The following is a 25,664-nucleotide window of genomic DNA, read 5'->3' on the forward strand; positions in this document are numbered from 1 at the left end:
TGCCTGGTTGAGACCCTGGGACTTGGGGAGTGGGGGGTGTTTGATAGTATGGATGGGATGTGTGTGTGTGTGGAGGGGTGTGTGTAGGGGGTGTGTGTTGAGGACTGGTGGCGGTACATAGGTGTGTGGATGTGTGTGGGTAGGTAAGTGTGATGATGCGTGTGTGGGGCGGAGTGGCGGTGGTGCATGTATACGGGTGTACGTGGGTGTGTGTGTGTGGGGGGGTGTTGTGGCGTCTGTGGGGGGGTAGTGCCGTGTGTATGGGGGAGTAGGGTGATGTGTGTATGTGGGGAGTGGCGGTGGTGCATGTATATGGGTGTGTGTGTGTGTGGGGGGGGGGGGGGGGGGTGGCGATGGGGCAGGGGTGTATGTATGGGGGAGTGGGTGGTGCATGTGTGTGGTGGGTTGGTGGATAAGTGCAGATGTGATGGATGGGGGTGGGGGAGATTTGGATGTGACGTGGGGATCAGGAGGATGGTTTTGAGGGTGGGCTGAATGTGTGGCTGGGTGGACCTGTATGTGTCGGGAAGTGTGTGTGTGTGTGTGTGGCTGTAGGTGTGTGTGCTGAGACAGTGGCGGATGTGCGTGAAAGTGCCGATGTGTGGACAAGGGGGGACTTCATGTCCCCAGGTGGGGGTGTCCTCTGTGAGTGAGGGAGCGGTGGACAATCGGTCTGGGATTTCCCTTCTGCCCCCCTTCCTCTTCTTTGTCCTCATGCCCCCTTTTGCGTGTGGTGAGTTGGTCCCCTCTTGGGTCGGTGATGGCTCTCTGGTTAGAGTCGCCGAAGGCTCTGGTTACAGGGATGGCTGACCCTGGCTTGTCCTGGTCCTTGGGAGGCCTGGGGGGAGGGGGGGGGGGGGGGGGGGGGGGGGGGGGGGGGGGGCATGCCTAGTGCCTCGGGCGGCTCACTTTCTGGAGGAATGCTCACTTTCCTCCAGACTTAAATCCCTTGACCCCTCTTCCTCCCCGCTCCCCATCACACACAGGCAGGGTATTGGGAGGTGTGCACGTGGCGCTGGGTGGTGAGAAAGGCCATCAAGGTGGTCTTGATCGCTGCACCCAGCCTCGGCTCACCTCCCAGTTTTAATTACACTTAGACATCAAAACACCAAAACACTGACAACTCACATGATTGGGGGGGGGGGGGGGGGGGCATGCGGTGTATGGTGGGCGGGGCTGCTTAGGTGGTCCCTCTCCCATCACCGCGTGGCACTTCCCTCAATTTAAATTGCAACTAATACATACTTCACAATCAGTCATAAGCGGGGGGGAGGCAGGGGCGAAAGGGTCCTCTCATACCCCTTTTCTCGGAGCTTTACTGGGGGGGGATACGGGTGGGGGAAGAGTGCCATCCATTAGACCTAAGTCTGGGCTGGCCTGGCTGTAGGAGAGTTGTCGCCGGCCCTCGGGGGGTGCTGGGTCAGCTGCATCTGTGGAGTGGTGGGGGGGACGCTGGGAGTGGTGGGCGGTAATTATGGGGGCCCTGATCGGGGCCATCCCCCTCTGGGGCATCTCACATGGGACATGATGGAGGGGTGAGGTGAGGATGTGTGGGAGCGGGTGTATGGGGTTACAGATGGATGGTGGGATGGTTGGGGGGGGGGGGGGGGGGGGGGGGGGGGATTAGGGTTGGGGATATAGGTGGGTAGGGGGGTGAGGGGATAGGGATGTGTGCGGATGAGTAGATGTGTGTGTGTGTGTGTGTGTGGGGGGGGGGGGGGATGTATATGCGGAATGGGATGTGTGAGTGAGGGTGAAGTTTGGAGGGGGGGGCTGTGGGTGGTGGAGGGGTGTTTGGTGGGGCATGTGTGGTTGGGTAGAAGTAGAGGGATGGGGTGGCGGGGTGTGAGCGTGTGTGGCGGCAGGGTCGGTTGGGGTTTCTGTGACTTGGTATGGGTGAGTGAGTAGAGGTGGGATGGGGTTGTGTATGTGATGGGAGATGTGTGTGGATTGCGGAGGGGTGTGTGGATGGGGGCTGAGAGGGGAGTATGTGTTGGGGGAGGGAGGATATGCATGTATATGTGTGTGTGGTTTGGTGGTGGTGTCCTGTACCCGGGGAGCGCAGCTGGTGCACTGGGGTGCGGCCTGGCTGCCGCTAGGTGGGGGTCTGGGGATCCTGGTCCTCCGTCGGTGTGGGCCGTGCCCTCTGCCTGCGGGGGCGGGGGGCTGCTATCGGGCTCTTGGGGCCCTGGGGCCTGCGCTCTGTCTGCCCTGGGTGGCTGGTGCCCGGCGGGATCGGCCCTTGCCGGCCTGGGCCTGCTGGGGCCTGTTCCCCCTGACTGCGGGGGACTCTGGTTGGGGACCTCCTTCGCCACCTCCTGGGCGGATGCATGGCTGGCTCCGGGTTCTCCTGGCCTGCCTCTAGCCCTAGGCGGGCGGGGTCACATTGGCATGATCACTCTTCTCTGAACACGTTCCACTCTAAATGTTCTGCATAAATGTTCTGCATGTATCACAGTCACTGAGTCATCCAGCAAGTTTATTCATTAACAGCAGGTAGCTCTATTTCTGTCTTTTTGATTTAACTTGCAAGTTTCTGGTCCTCCTGATTGTCAATGGTTTTGTTCTCCACAGGGGCCATGAATCTAGAGTTGGCTTGTGTGGGTGTATATATATTTATGTGTGTGGGCGGGTATGTGTGTGTACATATGTATGTATGTATATCTATCTATATGTATGTATGTATGTATGTATGTATGTATGTGTGTGTATGTATATATATAATGTATGTGCGAGTGTATATACATGTATATGTAGGTGGGTATGTATGTGCATATACGTGTATGCATTGATCCCTTTTTTTTGTTTTTTATGTTCTCTTTTCTGTTCTCTTTCTGCCCCTTTCCTGTCCTTTCCGGTCAGGTCCAGCAGCATAAACTCTGTAATACAAGCTATTATCCAAAGCAAATAGAAAAATAAAATAAGAATCAAGAAATACAAGGGGATCATTACATCTATAAAAGTTCCCCTTGGCAAAATAAATTTGCTCAGCAGAACACAGCATCCAGAACATCAGTCTGCTTGCTTAAATGCTGGACAAGACAAAAAGAAAAAAAAAAAAAAAAAAAAAAAAAAAAAAGAAAAAAACATGCACTAAAACAGAAAGCAGCAAGTTTTTTCCTTTAAGTATTATTTGATGTGACTGTCCAAGTATGTTGTAAGAATACTTTAAAAAAAAAAACAATAGAAAATGGCTGAAAGTACAATTACAATTAAATTAATTGAATTTGCTTCAGTAAAGTGGACAAATGTTGTCCTCTGACATGACAGCATTAACCAGCTATGTCACAGTTGTAATGTACATTACAGATTGTAATTTTAGCACAAAGTCTGCATTATTATTATGTTAATTGTGGAACTATAAGACTGGTAGAGACTGGCAGAAATGCAATATTAAATTAAAAGTTAAAAAAAAAAAAACAGCTGCCAGTCCACCACTGGGCCAACACAAAGACACACATACACATTCAAACCTCAAGTATTGCAGAACTATTAGCTTATTTGTATAGAAGAAAGAATTTTTTGTTTTTGACAGCTTTTTTTGTGGATTAAAAAAAGAAATGAAACCTTTCAATTCTGAGCAACTCTGAAAGCCTTTTAAGGCCTGACTGAAAGGGACCTTTAAACATTCAGAGCCTTGTTAGTCATGTTAAATTGCTTCCTCTACAAAGACAAAACACTGTGGTAAAATTTAATCATAACAAGAGCACAACCAAAAACTATGTATCTCTTAAAAGCTAGCAATTGTTCATATAAAGTGTCTCTACTGGGAAAAGAAACGATTGCCATAAAGCTCCTTAAGAAAACATGTTTCCATTTTATCACATATTTCATGCACTTTATTCCTTTTTTGCTTTTGTTTTATTTTCAGTCTTAGGAAGACAGACTGGTTATACATTATGTTATGCTTGGCTCGCCACAAGCAAATGGTTAAAAAAAAGATCAAGGTTTCCCTGAATTTAATCTTAACCGAAAGAAATGATCTCCTCAGATACACTCCTTTGATGAAAGTAAACAACAAGCTTTGATTTTTACCAAATACCAGGGCAAGAATAATTCTTGGGCAATTAGACAGAGGTTTGCTAAAGCGTAGAGAAGTCATTTAATGTTTTTCCGTTGTGAGCTTATATTCAGAGTAATTCTTTGAAGCAGTCTTTTAAGATACAAATGGAACGTTGTATTGTAATACAAGTCACTCAATTCCCAAACATGTTTTATTGTCATGCCTACAGCATCCTGAACCAGGGGATTTAATTATTCTAAAAAGGCATTAACCTTCAAAGCATGAGTAAACAGACTGGCATAAACCAGGAAAACCAGCAGCTTAAAGGTTCAATAGATGATATTTCAAACCTTATTACAGCTGCAAAACAACCTTTTACAGCGTGCAGATCCACTGGCATAATAAGGTTTTTAACCAGAAGATTCAGCAACTCTCTCTTTGAGGGTCTTTTTATCTGGGCTTATGTGTTCTGAATTGTGGCAGCCGTTTCGGTATAACTGCCTCTCATATTTTCCTCCAGGGAATAAACCACATTCTTTGACTAAAAAGAACTTCCACAAGGAGAGGAATAAAGACAGTCTACCCTCATGTTTTATTTGCAGACAGAGAGGTGAAAAAAAAATGTTTGACTGGCTTAATGTTAGTTTTCTTTGTTGTTTTTGGTTCCGTTTGGTAGGAAAAAACATTTAACCACCACACAATGATTGTCTAAGCAAAGGTAGTGAACCTTCTAGATGGGGAAGATTTAAGACTGTAATGCTATACTTGAAATGAAGCGTGATATGTTTTACTTAACTATATACAATGACATAACGGGAAAAAAATGAACTCCTCCCCCTTTTTTAGCCTGCCAGCTCGTACAACTGAGCCTCCATGCCAATGTTTTCAGTCTGACTTTATTAAGCTCCTTGAACACTGTCATAGAAAATGAACTAGTGTCAAAGGTTATCTGTCATGTTCCCAGGCTTCAAATTACTGTGCAATTCTTCCATTTCAGACACTCTGTCACAATTATTGCAGTAAACTACAACTAATTTCCCATTTCATGTAAAAAATTAGATTGCAATCCTTGTGCATTCATAGAGAGAGAAGAAAAATGGTAAACCACTAACAGTTTAATAACAGTTTATATTTATTTTTATTTTTTAAATCAAATATTTAAGCAGTGTGCATGGACAACCCAACTTCATTCAACCCTCACTCTTAAAACCACTTGAGCATTACATACCTGACGTGAGTAAAGTACACCTTATTTTCAAGCATTTTTATGTTATTATTGTGACACTTCCAGCTTACTTGAAGCAAAATGCCCTGCTGACACAGTGTCCTTTACTTCTGTGGCAGAGCATTAGTTAATAAAACGCTGATAATTGAAGCCTCACTTGTCTATTAATACATTTTCAAATTACCAGAACTTCCCCAGCTATGATTAATATATATCTGTCATAACTAATTACATTAATGTTGAGGAATAATTTGGCCTGTCTTGCTGTGTCTTCCTCCTCTTCTGTGCCAGTCTATCAAGCTCTGTACTGATGATTAATGGATGCAAAGTGACATTTCATCTTTTAGGGATAAACAATGCAACATTACATTAATACAACCCATAGCAGTTCCATGCCTTGTTAAACTGAATTTATATTTAATATGTGCCCTCATTAACTTTTGCTTAATTTAAAGTTTAAGACCACTTTAGCATGTTTTCATGATAGTTCTCTGCAAAGGTTTTTAGTAGTAAGGGATAAAGTAAAGTAGTACAAAGAAGTAACAGCACAGAACTAAGAGAAGCTACCAGAAAGTTGTGCATTTGTGTGTGGATCTTGATTGACATCTTAAAAGAAATTGCATACAATTAGTGCCTATTATGCAACTCAATGCGAATCTTAACACTGTATTAATATGTTTGGGGGAAAAAAGATGGTTTCACAATTGAGCAATCAGGCAATTTGAAAGGTTATCATTTGCTGGATTTTACAAATCGAGCGACCATTGTTTAGTCTTTACATCCTTCTCTGATTTTTGAGCATCTTTTTTGTTCTGTTATGATATTTGTATAGAGTATTCCAATGACTCAGCCAGTACATTCACATGTACCTCTTCATGCTCCACAAGATCTGATGTCTGAATTGTTAATGCTTTCTTTTAGATCACGAGCGGATTGGGAAAGATTCATCGTACGAACAAGAAGGGAAGGTCCAGTTTGTAATAGATGCTGTTTATGCCATGGCTCATGCCCTGCACAGCATGCACAAAGACCTCTGTCCTGGAAAGGTTGGACTCTGCTCCAAGATGGATACCATTAATGGGACACTGCTGCTTAAGTATATCCGCAATGTCAACTTCAAAGGTATGTGTTGCTACCTCTATACACTAAACTCCAAGCTGGATTCATACGCATAAAGCTAATTTTACTACAAACGGTTTTTCTATTTAATAATAAGAAACATACTCTTGATGCAGTTATGCTTTGACATGGCAAGTATAAATAGTCTTACTCTCTAAAATTCCTTTATTGCTGAGGTTGTGTTGCAGGATCATTAATAGGGGTCACCATCATGCTCATGCAGGTTTTATAGGGAAACAGTATTCTGCAATGATAAATTCACTCAATGTAATTTATTCCCAGAGAGATTAAAAGGAAAAAAAAAACACAAAACAACACTCTCTAAGGAGAGTTGACAGTCCCAAACAGAACAGCATGTTTTAACATCCCTTAGTGACACACAGGAACTGTGCTTTTGTGAGAATTCCTGTCATATCTAGTCACCACTGAATTGCCCACGCAAAGAGTTCTCCTCCCTGACGGGCCTTGGCAGCAGACTAGAATCATATGTAAATGAAAGTGAGGAGAGAGGCAGCACGGTAGATGTAGTCATCAGTTGTTTTTCAAAGGTTGTCATTTGTAAACCAGTTTCCTTTATTTTAGTGGAAAATGCAGTTTAGAGTTCTTGTAGTTCTGGTGATGGATGTCGGTATGAGTTTGTAAAGCTGGACACTTCCATGCTTAACCTGAATGTCTAGAAATCAAACCTTTTTCATTGGTCTGACTAATAAAAATGAAAATTTGTTCTTTCAGGATTTTTTTAATGTATTTATTTTTTAGGTTTGAACAGCTCATATCCAGAAAAAAAAAGAAATCTGCACAAGTCAGACCTGTCTGTCCCTGTGTTATTTATCACAGACACCCACAGATGTCCTTCCAGTTTCAGGTTTCTTTTCTAAAAAATGTTTTGAAACTTGTGATACAGAGAAGAAGGGAAATGTATTCAGTAAAAGATTGCACAATTAAATTAAACACTCAGAGACAAATTATACTATTCTGTTATGCAGCAACAAAGTAAAACATTTATAATTACAATTCTACATGTTTGATCAACAGAAATACAAAAGGATGTTGTGGCCAAGTTTAACTTACTAGCTTATGAAAATTAAATGTAATATTGAATGGGGTTCCACACAAGTCACCATTAGTAGCCAAAACAGCTTGAGCTAATTATACATCAACTAAGCAGAGTAATGCAATCAAGAAGAAATCAACATGAGTATTGTGACAGTCTCAAACCAGCTCCAGCCTTACAGATAGGTTGACTAATGGATGGAAATTTAATTTAGTGACAAATACATTTTAAATGACTTCACAAAGAAAAAGAATAATTATTAAACTGTGGTGTCACTCTCTGCAGCTTCACCTTGCAGAGCTGACAATGTGGATTAAAAAAGGCACTTGCAATTTACACAATAATTTAATAAGTTTCAACAAGATAAATACAGTAAGCAAAAAAAAAAAAAAAAAAAAAAAAAAAAGCTCCTTAACCTTATACATGAAGTAATTGTAAGAAAATCCTTCACTCATTTTCCTAAAAGAAAACTGAACTAAAGATGAAAATAGCTGTAGCTCACGTCTGTATGGCAGCATTTATTTTAGCAACATCATAATGTACACAACTCACTGCACACAGTTACAAACAGCAGCCATGTCGGAAACTGGACAGACAATCTGTTCAATCAGCACGACAGCTGTTAAAAATGACAAAAATCCAACTGATTGTCCAACAGCCAGACTGTTGATTGTTCATGCAGTTAATTAGAGGCTGCAGTTTTTCTCAAACTGGAAATCTAAGAACAAATGGCAACTAGTTTAATAAGATCTGAGATCTTATCAAAAGATTTCACATTAGCTTAAATGAACCATGCTAACTGGCCAAACAGAGTTGACTATCTTAAACAAGCTGCTTAGGCATGAAATCACAATGACAGACATATATTTCAGCCACCTTACAGCTGGAGATCACATTATGAACATTATCGATGTTTAACTTACATTTTAATCAGGTGCACTCTGGCTGCAGAGGTTTTAATAAATACATTGGTGTAGCATGAGCATACCAGCAGGGAAACGAAGACAATCTGGCATTTGCAGCATCATATCTTGAAATGTAAGCTGTCAATGTAAATCTTTAGTAGGAATACAAAGTAAAAGATTTTAAGGATTTTGGTAGTCATCCTTAGCTTCTCATCACTCAGCACAAAACTAATCTAATTAATGAGTGCTGTTCATATTTACTTTGTAAACTTGGGCTCACAGAGTATAGGCGCTCAGCTGCAGAGCCTCCCCCATGCAGCGCTCATTCTTTAGCATACACTTTCTGGTCAGAGAAAAAAAGTCACCACCTGATTTAACTAAGCAGACAGGTACGAGCCTCCAATTGGAAACATTACTGCATGGGCAATTATCTTTCAAATGGCAACACGTTATTCAACCCCAACTTTTCAATTCTTAACCATATAGAAAAACACATCCGGTGGTTGTGTACAAGATGTTAGTCGGTTTAAGAAAGGCCAAATTGCTGGCATGCACCAAGCAGGATGTTGTAGAAACCTCTAAAGTTGTCTTAAGAACTGCCCAACACATTAAACTTGAAGAATAGTGGAGAACCATCCAAATGTGGTCAGAAAAACATCCTAAGTACTTGTGATCGGAGATAATTTAAACATTTTGTGAAATTAAATAGAATTGATAGAAAGTAAGACCTTTTCCTGCTTGAATATACTGAATAAGCATGATATTTCCCCTGATGGTATGGGCATATTAAAGGATTTGTGGAGTGGCCACCACAGAGGGCAGACCTGAACCCAAATAAGAATGTTTAGGATGTGCTGGAGAAGGATTTGTGCAGTAGTCAGACTCTCCCATTATCAATACTAAAAAATAGTGAAAAAACAACACGCAACACAAAAAGCAACACGGGCAGGAACTGAATCTTGTGACTGAAACAAAGCTAAAGGTGGTCCAATGCAGTATTGGTTCGGCCTCTTGTTTTAGTGAAAAAATATTTTTTTCTTTTTTAGTCAGTATTAAAGCTTCAGTACATGCATATATAGTCCATAACAAGTAGAGTATAAGATGGTTCATTTTGCTCTTCAATTCACTAAGTATTAGTGAGCTATGATTCTCTCAGATGATTTGTTGTTTGATCTGTCATGGTGGTACATTTCAGCTTCCCTCTTCAGTAGGTAATTTACTACCATGAAAAAGGCTTATCAAATAAGGCTTGTTTAGAAGGGCTGCTTGACGAAAAGGTCCTTATCTCTGAAAATAAGATGACAATTGGGTTTGCAAAGTTTCATCTGAACATACCAAACACACTAGACTTCTGGAACAATGCCTTCCACAGCAAAGACTAAAATGAAAATGACTGCTCAGGATGAGCAGCACGACATGTGCTGCAAACCAAACGCAGCACATCAGTACTATACATACAAACTGTCGAACATGGTGGTGAAGATGTGATGATTCTTGCATGTTTTCCAACCAGAGTCCCTTTACCAAAGACATTTCATTTCAAAGATGAGGCCACTATCATAAAGAGAGAGAGAATATCTCAAACTGGTGAGATATATAGTGTCTCCGTTTAAGGCTGAAACTTTATATAAACAAGAGTTCTTCTGTTTATGTTTGGTCAGGACATAATGCTGTGGTATCATATTTTTCTTGTACATCTGAATTTGTATTTTAGTTCATTCTAAGCCCTGGTAGGTACAAGTTGGTTCTCTTACATGCCCAGAAAAGACAAACCTTAAAACTGAGGATTTATTTTTTTCATTATTGATTTTATAAGTTTAAGATGAATTAAATAATTGAATAATGGGAATAAAGTGTGATATAAAATATTGTTTTGCTCGCATGAATTTAACCTAAACTCTTCATGGATTCCTATATTTATGATGTTATTGTACATTACTGGAAGACCTGTCAGCACTGAAGCCATTGGTTTTACAACAGAGATGCTTGAAAAAAATCAATGCTAAACATTACCGGAATACTTACAGCTTCTTTGCTTTTACGAGTAATTCTGCACATACAGAGAAAATTTAAAAGCTCCACTGGAAAATAAGAGGAAAGTACATGTAAAATACTGGTCTAGTAGCACTGTTTCTGGAAATTTATGCTGGCAAAAGGAAATAGAAAAACCCAGATGCCACACACACTGCACATGAAGATAATACTTATTGATACATGGTATAAATTTAACTCGAGTCTGTGATATGATACTTGTATAATATTAATGTTGCTTCAAGCATTCAAATTCAAATTCACTTTATTTATCCGTTAGGAACTTCATTTGCGGGTAGAGCACAACCATGACAAATAAAATAAAAAGACATGTCCACACACACAACTCAACATGTCAGTTAATAAATAAGTTAAAAACAACAACTGACACCAATATGCCATACACAGTCATAAATATAACAGTCTGCAATAGCCATCAACCATTTAACAGACGGATAGAGGTGGGAAGGAAGGTGGAAGTGGCCCTCTTTGTTCTCAGAGGGAGAGACCTGTACCTGCGCCCTGAAGGTAACAGGGTGTAGTGAGAGTGCAGGGTGTGCGAGGGGTCAGTGGAGATCTGGGTGCCTTTTCTCAAGACTCTGGTGTTATAGATGGTACTGAGTGACTGCTGCTCCTGACCTATGATTTTACTACTGATTTTAACAATCTTATTGAGCATGTTGTGATGAGTGAGAGTGAGTAAACCAAACCAGGCAGTGATGTTGAATGTGAGAATGGATTCATTGAAACATTTATAGAAGGCAGTGAGAATGGACTGGTGAACCTGAAGTTTGCGGAGCTTACGGAGAAAGAAGAGGCGCTGTTGACATTTTGAAAAGATCTGTTCAGTGTTGAGTTGGAATGTGAGTTTATGGTCAATTATGGAGCCAAGATATTTGTATGAATGAACCTTTTCAATTATTTCATAGTTTACTGTGAGTGAGGAGGTGGAACACTGGCCATGGTGGAAATAAATGACCATTTCTTTGGTCTTGGATACATTTAGATCCAGACAGTTGTCCTTACACCACAGTGAGAATGAGTCCAGTTCTGATTGCAGAAGTTTATCGGTATTTGTGGTGTCAATGATCACGGTGTCATCTGAGTACTTGATATATGTTATTCCTGGGGTTGAGCTCCTACAGTCATTTGTGTATAGTGTGAAGAGAAGTGGAGAGATGACTGAACCTTGAGGAGAACCGGTAGATATTGTCCTGGCAGTACTGAGGTGACCATTCACCCTGACCCTCTGATCCCTCCTGGAGAGAAAGGAGGGGACCCAGAGGATGAGGTGGGGATTGGCATCCATCCGGATGTGACTAAGCATGTGACTAAAGATTACCTTTAGGGTTTTAAGCTTGTTCTCACGATGACTAGAGATGTGTTCTCGACTATGTTCTAGCCATTACATTATCAGCAGGAGAGCTGTGAGCGTTCCAGCTAGAAAAAAAAAGACCCTCTAAAAGGCAGCAGATTGTATTGTTTGGTCAGATATAAATATCATCATAAATGTAAAAATAATGTATCCAACTTATTATATTACTTATAAGATTTTTTTTTCAATTTCCAGTTTTTTTGTTTTTGTATTTATTTAAGCAACATTCAGGTGGTATTGTTAGACAACATCTTGTCTCAGTCTTGATGCATTTAGTTTTGTGGCACAAACATGAAATAAGAAATGTAACAAAATGATGTTGTTTTTTTTCATCCTTTGAGTTTAGAACACTGGAATGGGAAAATGTATTAGATTATTATTTTTTTGTAACAATTTGGTTGGTTTTACTCATTTATAACCACCTCTGGAATTGTTCAATATGAACTGTCTTCTATGTCACATTTGAATGGCCAATAATTTTGCAAAACTTGGTCTTTTACTAAAAATGTAAATAGAAATGTAGGACAAGCACATTCCTCTAATCATCATAACTATGAAGTTGTTTAATGTAACATGTAAATGTAACAATATTTTTTATTTGAACTTGATGTTTAAAGGTAGAGTATGTAAGATTTTCAATATTTTCAAAATAAATTAACTAAAAAAATAACCACAATCATAATTAGTTTTTTTTAAACATGTAGGTTCCAGTCTGTCCATATTTGATGTGTTATTAAATTAAAGGTTTATTTAATGACAAAGACCCTTCTTAAATGTTTGCCTACCAGTAAAAAAAAAAAAATAAATAAAAGTGCCTTTTGTCATTAATTAAACTTGTAATTTAATAACGCATCAAATATGGACAGACTGGAACATACATGTTCAAAAAAACTTTCTAATTATGATTGTAGTTATTTTATTAGTTAATTTATTTAGAAAATATTGAAAATCTTACATACTCCACCTTTAAAGCTTTACTGTATTTCATCAAACCCAACTATGGGCATGTTGCCTTGTGCAGGTGGGAACGGCAATGTGCAACTTGTAATGTTGAAATATAAACAAAAACTACAATCTGGCTTTAGGATTATTATTCTTGTAGTCTCGTTCACTGTGACACTTAATGGAACTGAGCTGTTTTCAACAAAAATTTGCCTTCATGTTTCTCCTGCCATGACAAGTCAAAATGTCTGCCATGAAAAACGTCCATTAGAAGTTCAGTTTCAAAACCAACCATACCACCACATCCAAAATAACTTTATCTAACATGATTACATTTGCTTGTTCATCTAGTTTAGAGATTGCATTTCCAAAATAATATAGCCTCACAGTAACCTGCACACAGTACGTCTGGTTACAACACAACCGGGCTAATTTAGCTCTGAAAACGTGAAAATGAAGACTTTTGTTGCCTCAGAAAGCCGACCTGGTTTTGAAACAAGCAATTTGTTAATATTTGCTGGCTGTGCATGAAAAGTGCAATGTTTTCTATTTTTTTTGGCAAGTTAAGAGGTGAAGCTAATCGATTAAGGCAATCAAATTAGAAGACACAATCCACTTGATTCCTTTTATTGCTGAGATGAGCAAGAAAATCTTCATAATTGTAATGACGGCCTGCTGTTGTTTTAGACATGCCCTGTGGATGATGCTGTACGATGACGCTAATGCAATTAAATCCTGTGGGTTTGGATGAGACCTTTGAGAAGCATAAATCTGCACAAGGGAGAAAATGCAACCCATTTGAAAGCCTGACTCACATGTTCAAGCCCTGACTAACAGGTTCAAAAAACAATCAACAATCAATACCGTGACCTTTTTAAAGGGAACAAAGCACCCCAACCATTTACTCTTTTCCAACAAATAGGAGAATCACAAGTGCTTCCTGTAAAACAAGATCAAGTACAAAATTAAAGTTTCTGAAAAAAAGATTAACAAAATGCCGTCAACAAGACTTAGAATACCATCCTTACAGTGTGCACAACAAATACTATTTAAGGTTTATTGTACTTGTTTTATATATTTATTTATTTGCAACTTTTTTCTCCCCATTTGAGCAAGTGGTAACATTCCTGAGAAATAAGAGACTACATCTCCAAGACAAAAAGCCAAACTGCAGCCCCCAATATCAGGATGCTGATGCAGGGAGTTTCTCAGCACTCGTTCTGTGAATCCTCCTTCCCTCAAAAAACAAGTTTTTTAACAATTTGTGAAACCTAAGAGGATATTATAAGTTGCCTGACAAACAAGCAGAAACATGAAGTAGAGACATGAGAGAGACCTCAAAGTTGTAATGAAAATCAGTGCTGTCATTCGTTAGCACTCTGTGTAGGGAGCTTGTGAATAACAGGCAATGGGGTCATAGGCAGAATGAAGGGGTGTGAAATGATATGGGAACATGAACAGACAGCAGCCCTGACTCTCCTTCAAGAAGCAGGACAACATGCCTGTCAACATTTATTTTCTCCCCTCATTAAGGGCATAACAGCAATAACCTCTTGCAGCCTCATTTCAGTTTAGGGCAGTTTGACTGCTGGTCAAATGCATAAACAGTGTATGGTTATTTCCAGGCTACAAGCTGCTACTTCTTTCACATGATTTAAATCCTGCGGCTTAACAATGATGCAGCTAATGTATGGATTTTATTGGCTAAAGAGGGCCTCATGCACACACCCTCATCGTGGAAAACATATGAAGAAATGCATATGATACAGCCTTCAAGGTAAAGGCAATGGATGCTGCTGTTGAAGAAGGAAATAGAGCTGTTACAAACCCAGCAAAGCTGGATGCGGATCATTTTCAGGTGTGCTCTTTTGCCCAGAAATTACAGTATGCATAAAAACCCCTCTTATTCATCAGACCAAGCCTACATGTATTTATGGAGCAAGTTAAGATGAATATCATAAAGCTAAGTAAGAGCTTATGTGTATCAATTATGGTGCATTTGTGTTTATATGGGTTAAGCCATCAATTGTCTGGCTTTTAAGACACACTAACACAAAATATATACATTTTCTTTTTATTTTCTTTATCTTATTCAGGAATTGCTGGCACACCAGTGGTCTTCAATGTGAATGGGGACGCTCCAGGTCGCTATGAAATCTACCAATACCAGATCAGAAATGAAACCATGGAATACAAGGTCATTGGAAACTGGACAGATCAGCTCTACTTAGATGTAAGGATATTTTAAATGTTCAATATCTCAGTAGGATGTTATGCTCAACTTTTCAAAAAGTGTGAATGACTTTTTTGTGTTGAAAATCATGCCACATATTTACAGCATATTCATTTTGCAACTCAATTTAACTCATATAGCTTCTACAAAAAATATTAAGACTACATTCTGAAACTTCATGTGAAAATGAATTCTGTGGCCATGACTCCTATAGAACACACTGATGATGATTTGCAAGAAAAAAAATTGCCCAAAAGAAAATTTCATTAATTAGAATTAAGTCAAAGGGTTCTGGATGTCAATATTCTCGTTTAAGCTTAAGCTCCAGTGACAGTGCCAAAGCACGCTCTCATCTTATGATTATTCTATGTGACATTTACAGCAACTTGTTCTACTGACTATAGTTGAGCTTCATTTATGCATTTCTATGTAACTTGTCACTTAACCATTCATTCTAAAATCTGGCTTAATAGAGTAATAAGGCACAGAATAATAATGAATAATAATGAATTGTCCTTTTCATGATTACATTTTGATTTATAGAAGAGGTAAGTACTTTAAGGATAATACAGGGTCCACAGCACACATCTTTACACATAGCTATGCTGATATGGGTAGATGTAGCTTTACAGCCACACTTACAGACATCTGGGACTGGAGTTACTGCTGCAAAAAGAGATTTATCAGCATTTCTACCAAAAAAAAAAAAAAAAAAAAAAAACAAAGAAGAAAAAAAATCATTTCTGAAACATTTAAGTAACAAAAAAAAACCAAAAAAAAAACATTTAGTTACAAAATCAGTCATCTACATTACAGATATCTACTTCCTCCTAACATCCTATTTAACTTAATAAGTCTTATGAAAATGTGAGCTAAAACTAAATTATATGAGTGCAATAATGCAGACAATGTTACATTGCAGTGTATTGAGACTGCATACCAAGTAGTTCTGTATGTACTTGTTTAACAGCCACTTTGCTGTGAGTAAACTAAGAGATAATAGAATTCTGTCCTCATGCATTATGTAGCATGTTTGATGTCTAATCAGTGAAACAATATGTAGTTATTTGTGTCAGTGTTTTTGATATTCTCACCCTGAACAGCTAGATAAATATTATTCTAAAAGAGCTCGCTAAATTTATGATGGTCCAAATGTTAAAATGTGTGCAAATGAGTAAACAGTGTTAGGAGAGAAATGTCAAGTTTGCACAAAGGCCTGACAATGAGTGGCAGCAACTCTGTGGCTGTAGGCTCTTTACACAATGACTGCTCTCCTCTGTTAGATGCAGGAAAATAAACTAAAGACAAAGAAGGATGATGAAACACCTTCTGCATTGCCAAAAAATAAATGGTCTCTCTTACCTTGTACTTCTCCTTCCAGACTAATGAGATGCAGTGGCCTGGTAGCACACAGGAAGTCCCATCCTCTATCTGCAGTCAACCCTGCCGTCCAGGGCAACGGAAGAAGACAGTGAAGGGAATTCCATGTTGCTGGCACTGTGAGAACTGTGATGGTTACCAGTATCAGGCAGACACTTACACCTGCAAGATGTGCCGGTTTGATTTGCGGCCCAATGAGAACCACACTGGCTGTGATCCCATTCCCATTGTTAAGCTGGAATGGAGCTCCCCATGGGCAGTTATCCCTGTCCTCATTGCCGTATTGGGGATCATGGCCACCCTGTTGGTGGTTGCCACCTTTGTGCGCTACAATGATACACCCATTGTAAAGGCATCAGGTCGAGAGCTGAGCTATGTGCTGCTGACAGGTATATTTCTGTGCTATGCTACGACATTCCTCATGATCTCAGCTCCCGATGTAGTTGTATGCTCACTCCGAAGGATTTTCCTCGGCCTGGGTATGAGTATAAGCTATGCAGCACTGCTAACCAAGACAAATCGGATCTACAGGATTTTTGAGCAGGGCAAGATGTCAGTCAGTGCACCTCGATTTATCTCCCCAGCCTCCCAGCTAGTCATCACATTCAGCTTGATATCAGTTCAACTTCTCGGAGTGTGCATCTGGTTTGGCATTGACCCATCACAAGCAATCATAGACTATGAGGACCAGCGTACAGCCAATCCAGAAATGGCCCGTGGTGTTCTGAAATGCGATATATCAGACCTGTCTCTTATCTGCCTGCTGGGTTACAGCATGTTGCTAATGGTCACCTGCACAGTTTACGCCATCAAGACTAGAGGGGTTCCTGAGACATTCAACGAGGCCAAGCCCATCGGCTTCACCATGTACACCACCTGCATCGTATGGCTAGCTTTCATCCCAATCTTCTTTGGGACCTCACAATCAGCAGAAAAGGTAAATATTCTACTTAAAACCCAACTACAACCAAGTTTATCCCATTCTTACAGTTCTTTCATCTTAGTCTCTAATAGCAAATGTCCATAAATTACAAAGAGCAAGTCAATTAAATGTGCCTGTCAGATGAGTTCTTTTATGTTTCTCATGTGTCTGTATGGGAAGAAAATGGCTACCCAAATGATTATGTTCTACAGTGCTAACCACTTTTGTCTGTGGGCGTTGCCACTATTCATCATGGGTTGATGGGCTTTGTGCTCTGCTGAGGAAATTACAAGGCTTTTAGAGTTGGCTTGTGAGGATAATTCATTCACCTCAAATTGTCTTGGATATGATTTCTTTACTTGTGTACCTGCATATGTGTTTGATTTCACTTCGCTGAGTTTGCAGGCAGGGAGACTGAACCTAAAATTCAATGTTTGAATGCTAAAAGAGCCTAAGTGTGAATCTATTGAAGTGAAACTGTCTCAGCAGTCAATACTATACTGTCAATCGATGTATGAACACATTTTAAAACAAACATCACATGCATTCTGAGTAAAAAGTCAGTTGAGTAAGCGAGAAGTACTTATGTTAATACAACTAAAAGTATTAGTTCACTGCATCAGCAACTGCTCAAAAACTTTGAGTTACTCACAAAAACAGCCACTGTTTTTGTTTACCACACAAACGTCACATATTGTGTACAAAGAAAAGCCTTTAGCAGCTTTGCCTTTTGTAAAAATGGGTATTTAAGCTTTATAACCTTACAAGTTCCTAATAGCTGATACTTCATCATCTTCCAAATTTGTATCAATTGAGACCAGAGTATACATAAAAATATCCACTTGTATTGCTTCAGTGTTCCAATGGCGCATATTGGCTATCATTTCAGCATGTCAGGAAAAATTTATGTCAGCAGGGTCGATGGAAGTGGTCAAAGGTCTTAGCTCTCCTCACAGAGTGACTCCACTCTGTACTCCAGAGGGCTGGCAATATTGTTCCGAACTCACCTCAGGGCACGTGTAATCTTCTTGGGAAATTACAACACTCCCCCTGTATCAGCAAAGATTGCTCTTGCCATTTGCAGTATGACAGAACACAGGGCATTATCACCTCTCTTTTCCACTAAAGTCTTTTTACTTTTTTATTCCAATACTGGCATGGCCACAGGGGACTTTATTTTGTAGCCACAGTCATTAAAAGACAATTTCACAATATTATTTATTTGTTGTATCCCTGATTGAGAAATGCTAGAAAAATATTAATTTTATTATATGACTTTGAATAAAGTTTATGAGAATGTTATTAACTTTGTTAATGTAAATTTACAACCAAATTCCGTTAGTGAAAATCATATATCCCCAAGTCAGCTAAAAGTGAAGTAAAAGTGGTACTGTGTTAAAAGGTGTGGTATGTAACTTTGTAACTCGGCTTCTTAGTGCAAACACAGACACACACAGGGTTTCCACACATACACCAGTGTGTAACATATCCCCACAATAAACTCCAAATGCTGAATTATATATATTAATAAAACAATATTTGTAAATTAATTCATCCCACCTCAGCAGCAGCAATCTGGCCTGATATCAACCATATTGCACTCAACTTTGTCGCATGGTGCCTGTTAGCCATTATGGATGGACGACATCTCCATCAGCAGAGCAGTAATACAAATAACAACTTATAACTGTGTGTTGGAAAACATAATTTATAAAGGCTGACATGTGGTTTGGAACTCCTTTTGGCTATTTCTATGTCAAACAACTCAGTCATTTGTGATGTCTGCAAATGTAATGTCAGACAAAACCTTAGGCCAGTTTCTTTGAAGGATGTCTCCCAGCTGTGCTGAGATGTGCACGTGTCGACTTGTGTTCATCAACTTAAGGGAAGGAGAAAGTCAGTTTTCTTCTATTTTTTTAATTGTTTGTTAAAGAGAGGTACGGGAAAAAGACTGAATATAATCACTGTTAATGGATAAATTCATCCACTTTAGGAGTTTTAACTGTTTGCGCCGCTCTCTCTCTCTCTCTTTATATGAGAGACAGAGATAGATAGATAATCATATATATGTGCTATCCATCTGCTTATTACATTTTTGATGCCCATTCCCTAGGGTATTTACTCAACCCTTCATATATGCTTTCGGATGTTTGTCGTCCTCCACCACCCACCCCCTCCCCCCTGCCCATAGCTGTATATCTGCACCTCTGAGTTGCAGCTGTCACTGGCTTCATAGACAGATGTCATCACATAAATCCTCAGGGTAAAAACAGGTTTCTGCGTTTTTGCTTCACACAGCCTATACAGACTCCCATCAGAAAAACCTTCTGGAAGAAAAACCAGCAAAGATAGAAAAGCTCAGGACAACTGAATTAAGAGTTCTGTGTGGCATATTATGTCTTTCTATGGGACGATTATGTGATTGTCATTCATCTCTATTGTAACACAGATGTACATCCAGACCACAACTTTGACCATCTCTGTCAGCCTCAGTGCATCGGTCTCCCTGGGAATGCTCTACATGCCCAAGGTCTATGTGGTTCTCTTCCATCCAGAGCAGAACGTACCCAAGCGCAAACGCAGCCTGAAAGCTGTGGTCACTGCAGCTACCATGTCCAACAAATTCAACCCCAAAGGCAGCCTGAGGCCAAACGGAGAGGCCAAGTCTGAACTCTGTGAAAGTCTAGAAACACAAGGTCAGTATCATGTCTCTATTTCTAACAAAGAAAATAAAGAAAACACTCAAAGAGTTAATGCCTACTAATATAACTTTCAGAGAATACACACATATAGTATATGAAAATAATGAACTCCTTTTGGGTGAATATAATTGATTTTCTCCCTTCAGCAGCTCAAGAAATTAGAGTGTTACGTGAGCATTATCAGAAATGAAGAAATTAAACTGCCATTGTTGATCCAACAGTTAAACTATATCCTCTATTAGAATAAATCCTAGCTGACGACATGCAGAACTGCAGGGATAAGTTATAATAGGAGTATTGTCATTTTATCTATTTAGGATGATGATTTTTTCCACGTGTCCAATCACTGATCAAAGCTAATGTCTCCTACTTTCTCGTTATATCTCTTCATAGATTCAGTAAGATCCAGAAATACAGAGAATGTTCCACATTTTCAGTGTGGAAATACAGCATATGATTTAATAAGGCAGAGAGCAGACTTCTAGGAGCATAATCATCCTGCATTTTGAGAATGGAACAGCAAATAGGTGTATTCTTGCCAATCCTAGCTGGATTGGGGAATCAGGAGGTTTGATGGGGTGCCCAAAGTATTCTGATTTTGTAAGGGACAGAAAGACCGGTGGCTCAGTGCTAGTAGAAGATATTTCAATCACCAAGATAATGTTAGGAGTAGGCTGTTTCTGTGTGGGGGCAGGCTCGAATCCAGTCAAGCAGCTCCCTAAGTTCTGATGACTGAAGGTTCTGATGTTTTACCCTGACAAGCTGAACAGCATGTGTGTATTAGAAATACAAAGCCTGCACACACACTTGCATGCATGTCTTTATTGTGCATCAGAGTGCCATTGTTCCTTCTTGTCTACAAAAAGAGCCCATTTATTGGTGCTGATTTTAACCACTGGTTTTAACTGTGAATCTAACAACTGCTCTTTGTGCTTATGTGTTAGACTGTGTTGAGGGAGGGGAGCCTTGTGAGGGACTTTAGACTCTCAGGTAACTGAATTAGAAAATAACTTTGCTCTTTATTTGTGACCACTTTTCTCTGTTTTCTTTCTTCATTCACCTGTACAATCCCCTGCCTGCCAGTGTAAAGCACAAAGCATCATGACTGCCCCTAGCTAAGATGCAGCACCCTGAATGGCACAAGGCAGTTATATCGCACGTTCACATATCCACCCTTGAACAAGTGATATTAACATGGATAGACAATATTTGTGTGTGGTGCTTTAAAATGGCCAATCAGCACGGTCAAGGCAGTTAATGTGGAAAGATGACACCACTATGCCTGAGTGCCAGAGACAAGTGATAGCAATGTGTGCTCTGTAATTTGTTTCCCTGTTTACAAAAGAAGGAATATGTGGTGATGGGACAACAATAACAATAAGAGTGAACAGGAGAAGACAGATGGGTCTGCCAACTCCAATTCTTTCTGGACCATCTATTCTTTATCTTGGCCTTGCAGCACATAAATATTCAAATAAGATTCATTTATCAATGCTTCTCTTGGAAGAGATGCTTTGAATGAAATGCCGAGAATGCCGCCCCCATTCCCACACCCAGCATGGCACTGACAAATGTAGAGAAGTGTTTACCATTAAATATCTCTCGTCTGAAGAACTTTTGCCCCAACTGTGGCTTTCAGCGGTCTTTTGATTGGATTCATCCCCTCTGACATATTCAATCAGCCAAGGCTGCTGTAGGCAGATTGGTAGTGTGATTACCACCACCGAGCACGCTAACGTAAGACAGTTTTACCTTGTGGGGGGGTGTACTCACACACAAATGTGTGCTGATAAGCATGATGGCACACATAGACAACTATAGAATATATATGACTTCTATCACTTTTGTCTGCACTCTTGTCTCATCTCTTATGAATACTTGTTTCCTTTACAGCAGATATTGAAATTTTAATATACAGAGAATCTGAAAGATTAATGAGAGCTACTATCTGCAGTAATTTCAGCGTTGTTAAGTCCGATTATATGTTGCCTTTAAAAAAAATGTAACCATCCAAAGTCAATAGACTGACTGCTGCATGTTTTGCTTGGAGCACAGAGAAGTCTCAGACCTCTGCATGTGCGGAGTCTTGTATTTGAATGGATATAACTGCATTTTATACTACTGTTCTAATCTGCTTGATGCGTCTTTCTAATGCCTTTTCCAATGCCAAATACAGATTCACTAAATGCTAACATCATTCTTTGGTAATTGTTTTTTTTGTTGTTAATTTGTATTTTGTTTGTATTTTGATACTTAGCAGAAGTCTGGACCTAGTCCTCATCCTCATGTATGTTCAGAAAAAAAAAGATTATTTGAAACATAAGCAAACAGACTGAATCAGAATATATGTGGAAATAACTGTACAAATATAACAAGGTCTTTTATTCTTCAACAATGCCTTGACCCTTAGCCAAACCAATTTGTCATTTCTTGCAGTAGCCTTGAGAAATAATTCTTCAGGTTTCTTGAACTTCCTAATGCTCTTCTTTGGGTGTTGGCTGCCTTGAGTTCAGTTCTGTCAAGATGATGCCAACCTTCCTAAATAACTTTTCGGTCTGGGCTCTTTGGGAAGAGTCATTACTCCATGGAACCCATTGTCAAAAAACTTCTGTCTAGTTTGTGTGTAAATTGGCATACCTCGGCCTTTTTTCTCCATTTCCCTTTTAACACTGACTTCCTGAAAACCATCCCTCCACAGAAACAGTGATTAGGTTTAAGTGAACAGTTGGTGGATAAGCTGAAGGTCCAGATGCATTGCTACAGTCCTACTTTCAGTCTTTAAATTGGTTCCGGACATCACTATTAGACACGGTTTTTGAGTGCAGATTGTTTGTTTGTTTTCATACCTGACAATCATTTTGTCTTCGTCTCTTACAATTTCCTCATGGTTTTCTACAATGACACAATGCACACCAACCTGCAATCTGCCAGGTTTTAAGCTAATATTTCTTTTAGAATCATGTTGTTACAGTGAAAATATGTTATGCTTGTCAGTTTGGTTGGCTTTTGACATTTGTAATATATTCAAATATGAAATAATGTAAAAAAAAAAAAAAAAAAAAAGTAGATAATGGTCTATAATCTAGGTTAAATAATTCAGCTCCTCCAGCTGGAAACAATTATCCACAGTCAACAAAACTCAGAAGTTCCCAAGCACAAAGACAAACTGCCAACCTGCTAAACACATATAACACATAAAAACAATCATGGGAAGCAACACAATACATGTATTTATTTATAGTGTGTGTGTGTGTGTGTGTGTGTGTGTGTGTGTGTGTGTGTGTGTGTGTGTGTGTGTGTGATATCTCCATTTCTGTTCCTTTGATCGTAGATTTTTCTATAAAATGAAATGTAACAAAACTTTACTAATTGGTAAATACAGATGTTGGATTTCTGTTTGTTATTTATGTATATATTTATTTTATTTTATTTAGATTTGCCTTTTCATTTTTTATATCTTTGGCTTCATGACTTTTGCATTGTCAATGTTAATACAGTATTTGTGTTCAAACCATTTTGCATTATTTTCCTGGTATCATGATTAATTCCACTTGTGCATGGTTACATCCATCCATGAATAGAACCTTATAGCAATCTGCATTCAAGCAATGTGGATTTTTAGATTACCCCTCCATGCCCGTTTAAAACTCCTCCACTACAATTTTAACTCTTTGCTTCTTTCTCCTACACCTTTGTTTGCAGCATTGGCCTCAAAGCAAACATACATAAGCTACAGTAACCATGCCATCTGAGACAGAGGATAATCGTGGGAGTGGAGCACAGGCCTGCCAGGAGAATTCATCTGCTTTTTGGAAAGTATTGTGGATATACTGGTGGACTTTAATGCTGCTACAAAACAGAGGACAGGGGTGGAAAGACGGGAATTTCTTACTCCAAATGGATGTCATATTTTTCTAGGTAATCAAGTAAAGGCTTCAATGCCATATTTATGAGAAAGTGGTAGAGCAAAATGGGATACTTAAAGATCTTGGACAGTTAATTTTCCTCTTCCCACCCTTTCTGAGAGACAACTGAGCATTGATTAGTGATATTTTCAGACACAGAAGTAAAACACCTGGAACCGACAGTCTGTGTTTCTTCTGAAGTGTATAGCACACAAGTTCAGCTCTCTCTAAGGCCGTATCATTTATCTCATTTCAACAAAACAGAGAAGTGTTCTGTTTTTATCAAATGGAGCCGATGACGATAAATTGTATCTGATTATTTTTGGTTACAGGTATCAGTCAAGTGGAAAGCTGCAGTACTATTCAAACAGTACATGCCTTATTACAGTAAGCTCAGTATTCCTACATGAAACACTGCAAATAAAGCAGTGGCACACCCCAGTGTTTTTTTTTTTCTCTTTTGTTCTTTTGTTTGGTTTTTGTGTTTCATAACAATGGTGATGACACCATCATCTTGGCAAACCTAGTGTACAGTCCCAAAGCATGCTTATGGGAGCATCACGTGTACTGTGCTGTGTTGTCAACGTCTATGGAATGCAACATTTGTCATGGTCGTCTTTGACAGTTAAGATGTCATCCCGGACTATCACCCACTGGGTTATCTTCTGCTGAATAAAGACTAATAATGCACCGTAGGAGCAAGGATGAACACAGTCATGGAATAACTTTATGGTTTACATCACTTTTCATATACATGGAGACTTGACAGTGCATATGTCAAACATTCTACTTTTTTTTTTGGTCCTTATTTACCAAGCACTTTCTGAAGTTTTTGTAAAGTCAAGCATTTATAGCATTGTTGAAATGTCACTCCAATCAACATTTAAAGTTTAAGAGGGAATCAAGAACCTATCAAAGGTAATTTTTATATCATTTTTTCATTTCTTCTGGGTTAGTGCAGAGTTATGTTCACTATTTTGCATAAACTTAATTCTAATAGTGAAACTAATTCAGCTGCGAGAAAATATTTCCATAAATACAAGGTGCCCTGCGCTTGACTGGTGACCTGTCCAGGGTCCCAGATGTACCCTGCCTCTCGCATGCTATTGCTTTGATAGGGTCTTGCTTCCCCGCCAGCCTGAATCAGACTAATCAGACTAGAAAATGAATGAATGAATAAATACAGGGTTTGATGAAATGATTGATTTCTGTAATGGAAGAAAAAAAAAAAAACCCTGACCCATCAGTATTTTCATACCATCTTGTATGTTGCACATCACTGCAAAAGTCCTGATGGTAGTAATGAATATGATACATGCATTTCTCAACTAAAGTTTTATATGGATAAATGGTTTCGGTTCTTGAGGTGATGAATATAAATAAATGCTGCAGTGGCAATGATAGATGACAGTTTTAGTAATATTTCTGATGCAAAATTAAATTAAAAAAGAGTAAGTAATTAGCATCAAAGCCAATTTAGAGAAGGTTTCAGCTTGACTTACATACAAATTCCCATTTTATTGTGAACGGTTGTTTGGTCGAGTAGGACCAAACAGTTGTCTACCATTCTCATTTACAGAGAACAGTGGACAACTGACAATAGCTTCAACTATTAATCCACTGTTTTTTTTAATTAGTAACAAAACTTAATTTTTGGATTAAAAAACATATGAATGTGTTTGATAAGTAAGGGCCGGTGCCTTCATTCTGTGCCTCATACCCATTGAGCTACTCCTGTCATCCAGTCAAGATGCTGTTTGTGTTTAACCCATTTCTTTTCAGCTGTATTCTGTTCATAATTAATTCAGAACCGATGATGTACAATTAATAATCAAGTGTGTAAACCACATTTCTGTCTTCAGTCTCTT

At 39.2% G+C, this 25,664-nt stretch overlaps 1 protein-coding gene across 1 annotated transcript in view; it reads left to right on the forward strand.

Moving 5' to 3' along the window:
* The window catches only part of LOC306754878 (metabotropic glutamate receptor 4-like), a gene marked incomplete at both ends in the record, with an annotated part of 126,817 nt that extends 103,174 nt beyond the window's left edge, over window positions 1-23,643 (forward strand). Inside the window, 5 exons of the mRNA XM_079239004.1 lie at window positions 6,150-6,350; window positions 14,751-14,887; window positions 16,269-17,204; window positions 19,639-19,885; window positions 23,594-23,643. Of these exons, the coding sequence (XP_079095130.1) occupies window positions 6,150-6,350; window positions 14,751-14,887; window positions 16,269-17,204; window positions 19,639-19,885; window positions 23,594-23,643 (1,571 nt within the window). The remainder of the gene's footprint in view (window positions 1-6,149; window positions 6,351-14,750; window positions 14,888-16,268; window positions 17,205-19,638; window positions 19,886-23,593) is intronic.
* Between the last annotated feature and the right edge of the window lie 2,021 nt (window positions 23,644-25,664).

Source organism: Telmatherina bonti, assembly GCF_933228915.1.
Source record: "Telmatherina bonti genome assembly, chromosome: 4".
Taxonomy (NCBI): Eukaryota; Metazoa; Chordata; class Actinopteri; order Atheriniformes; family Telmatherinidae; genus Telmatherina; species Telmatherina bonti.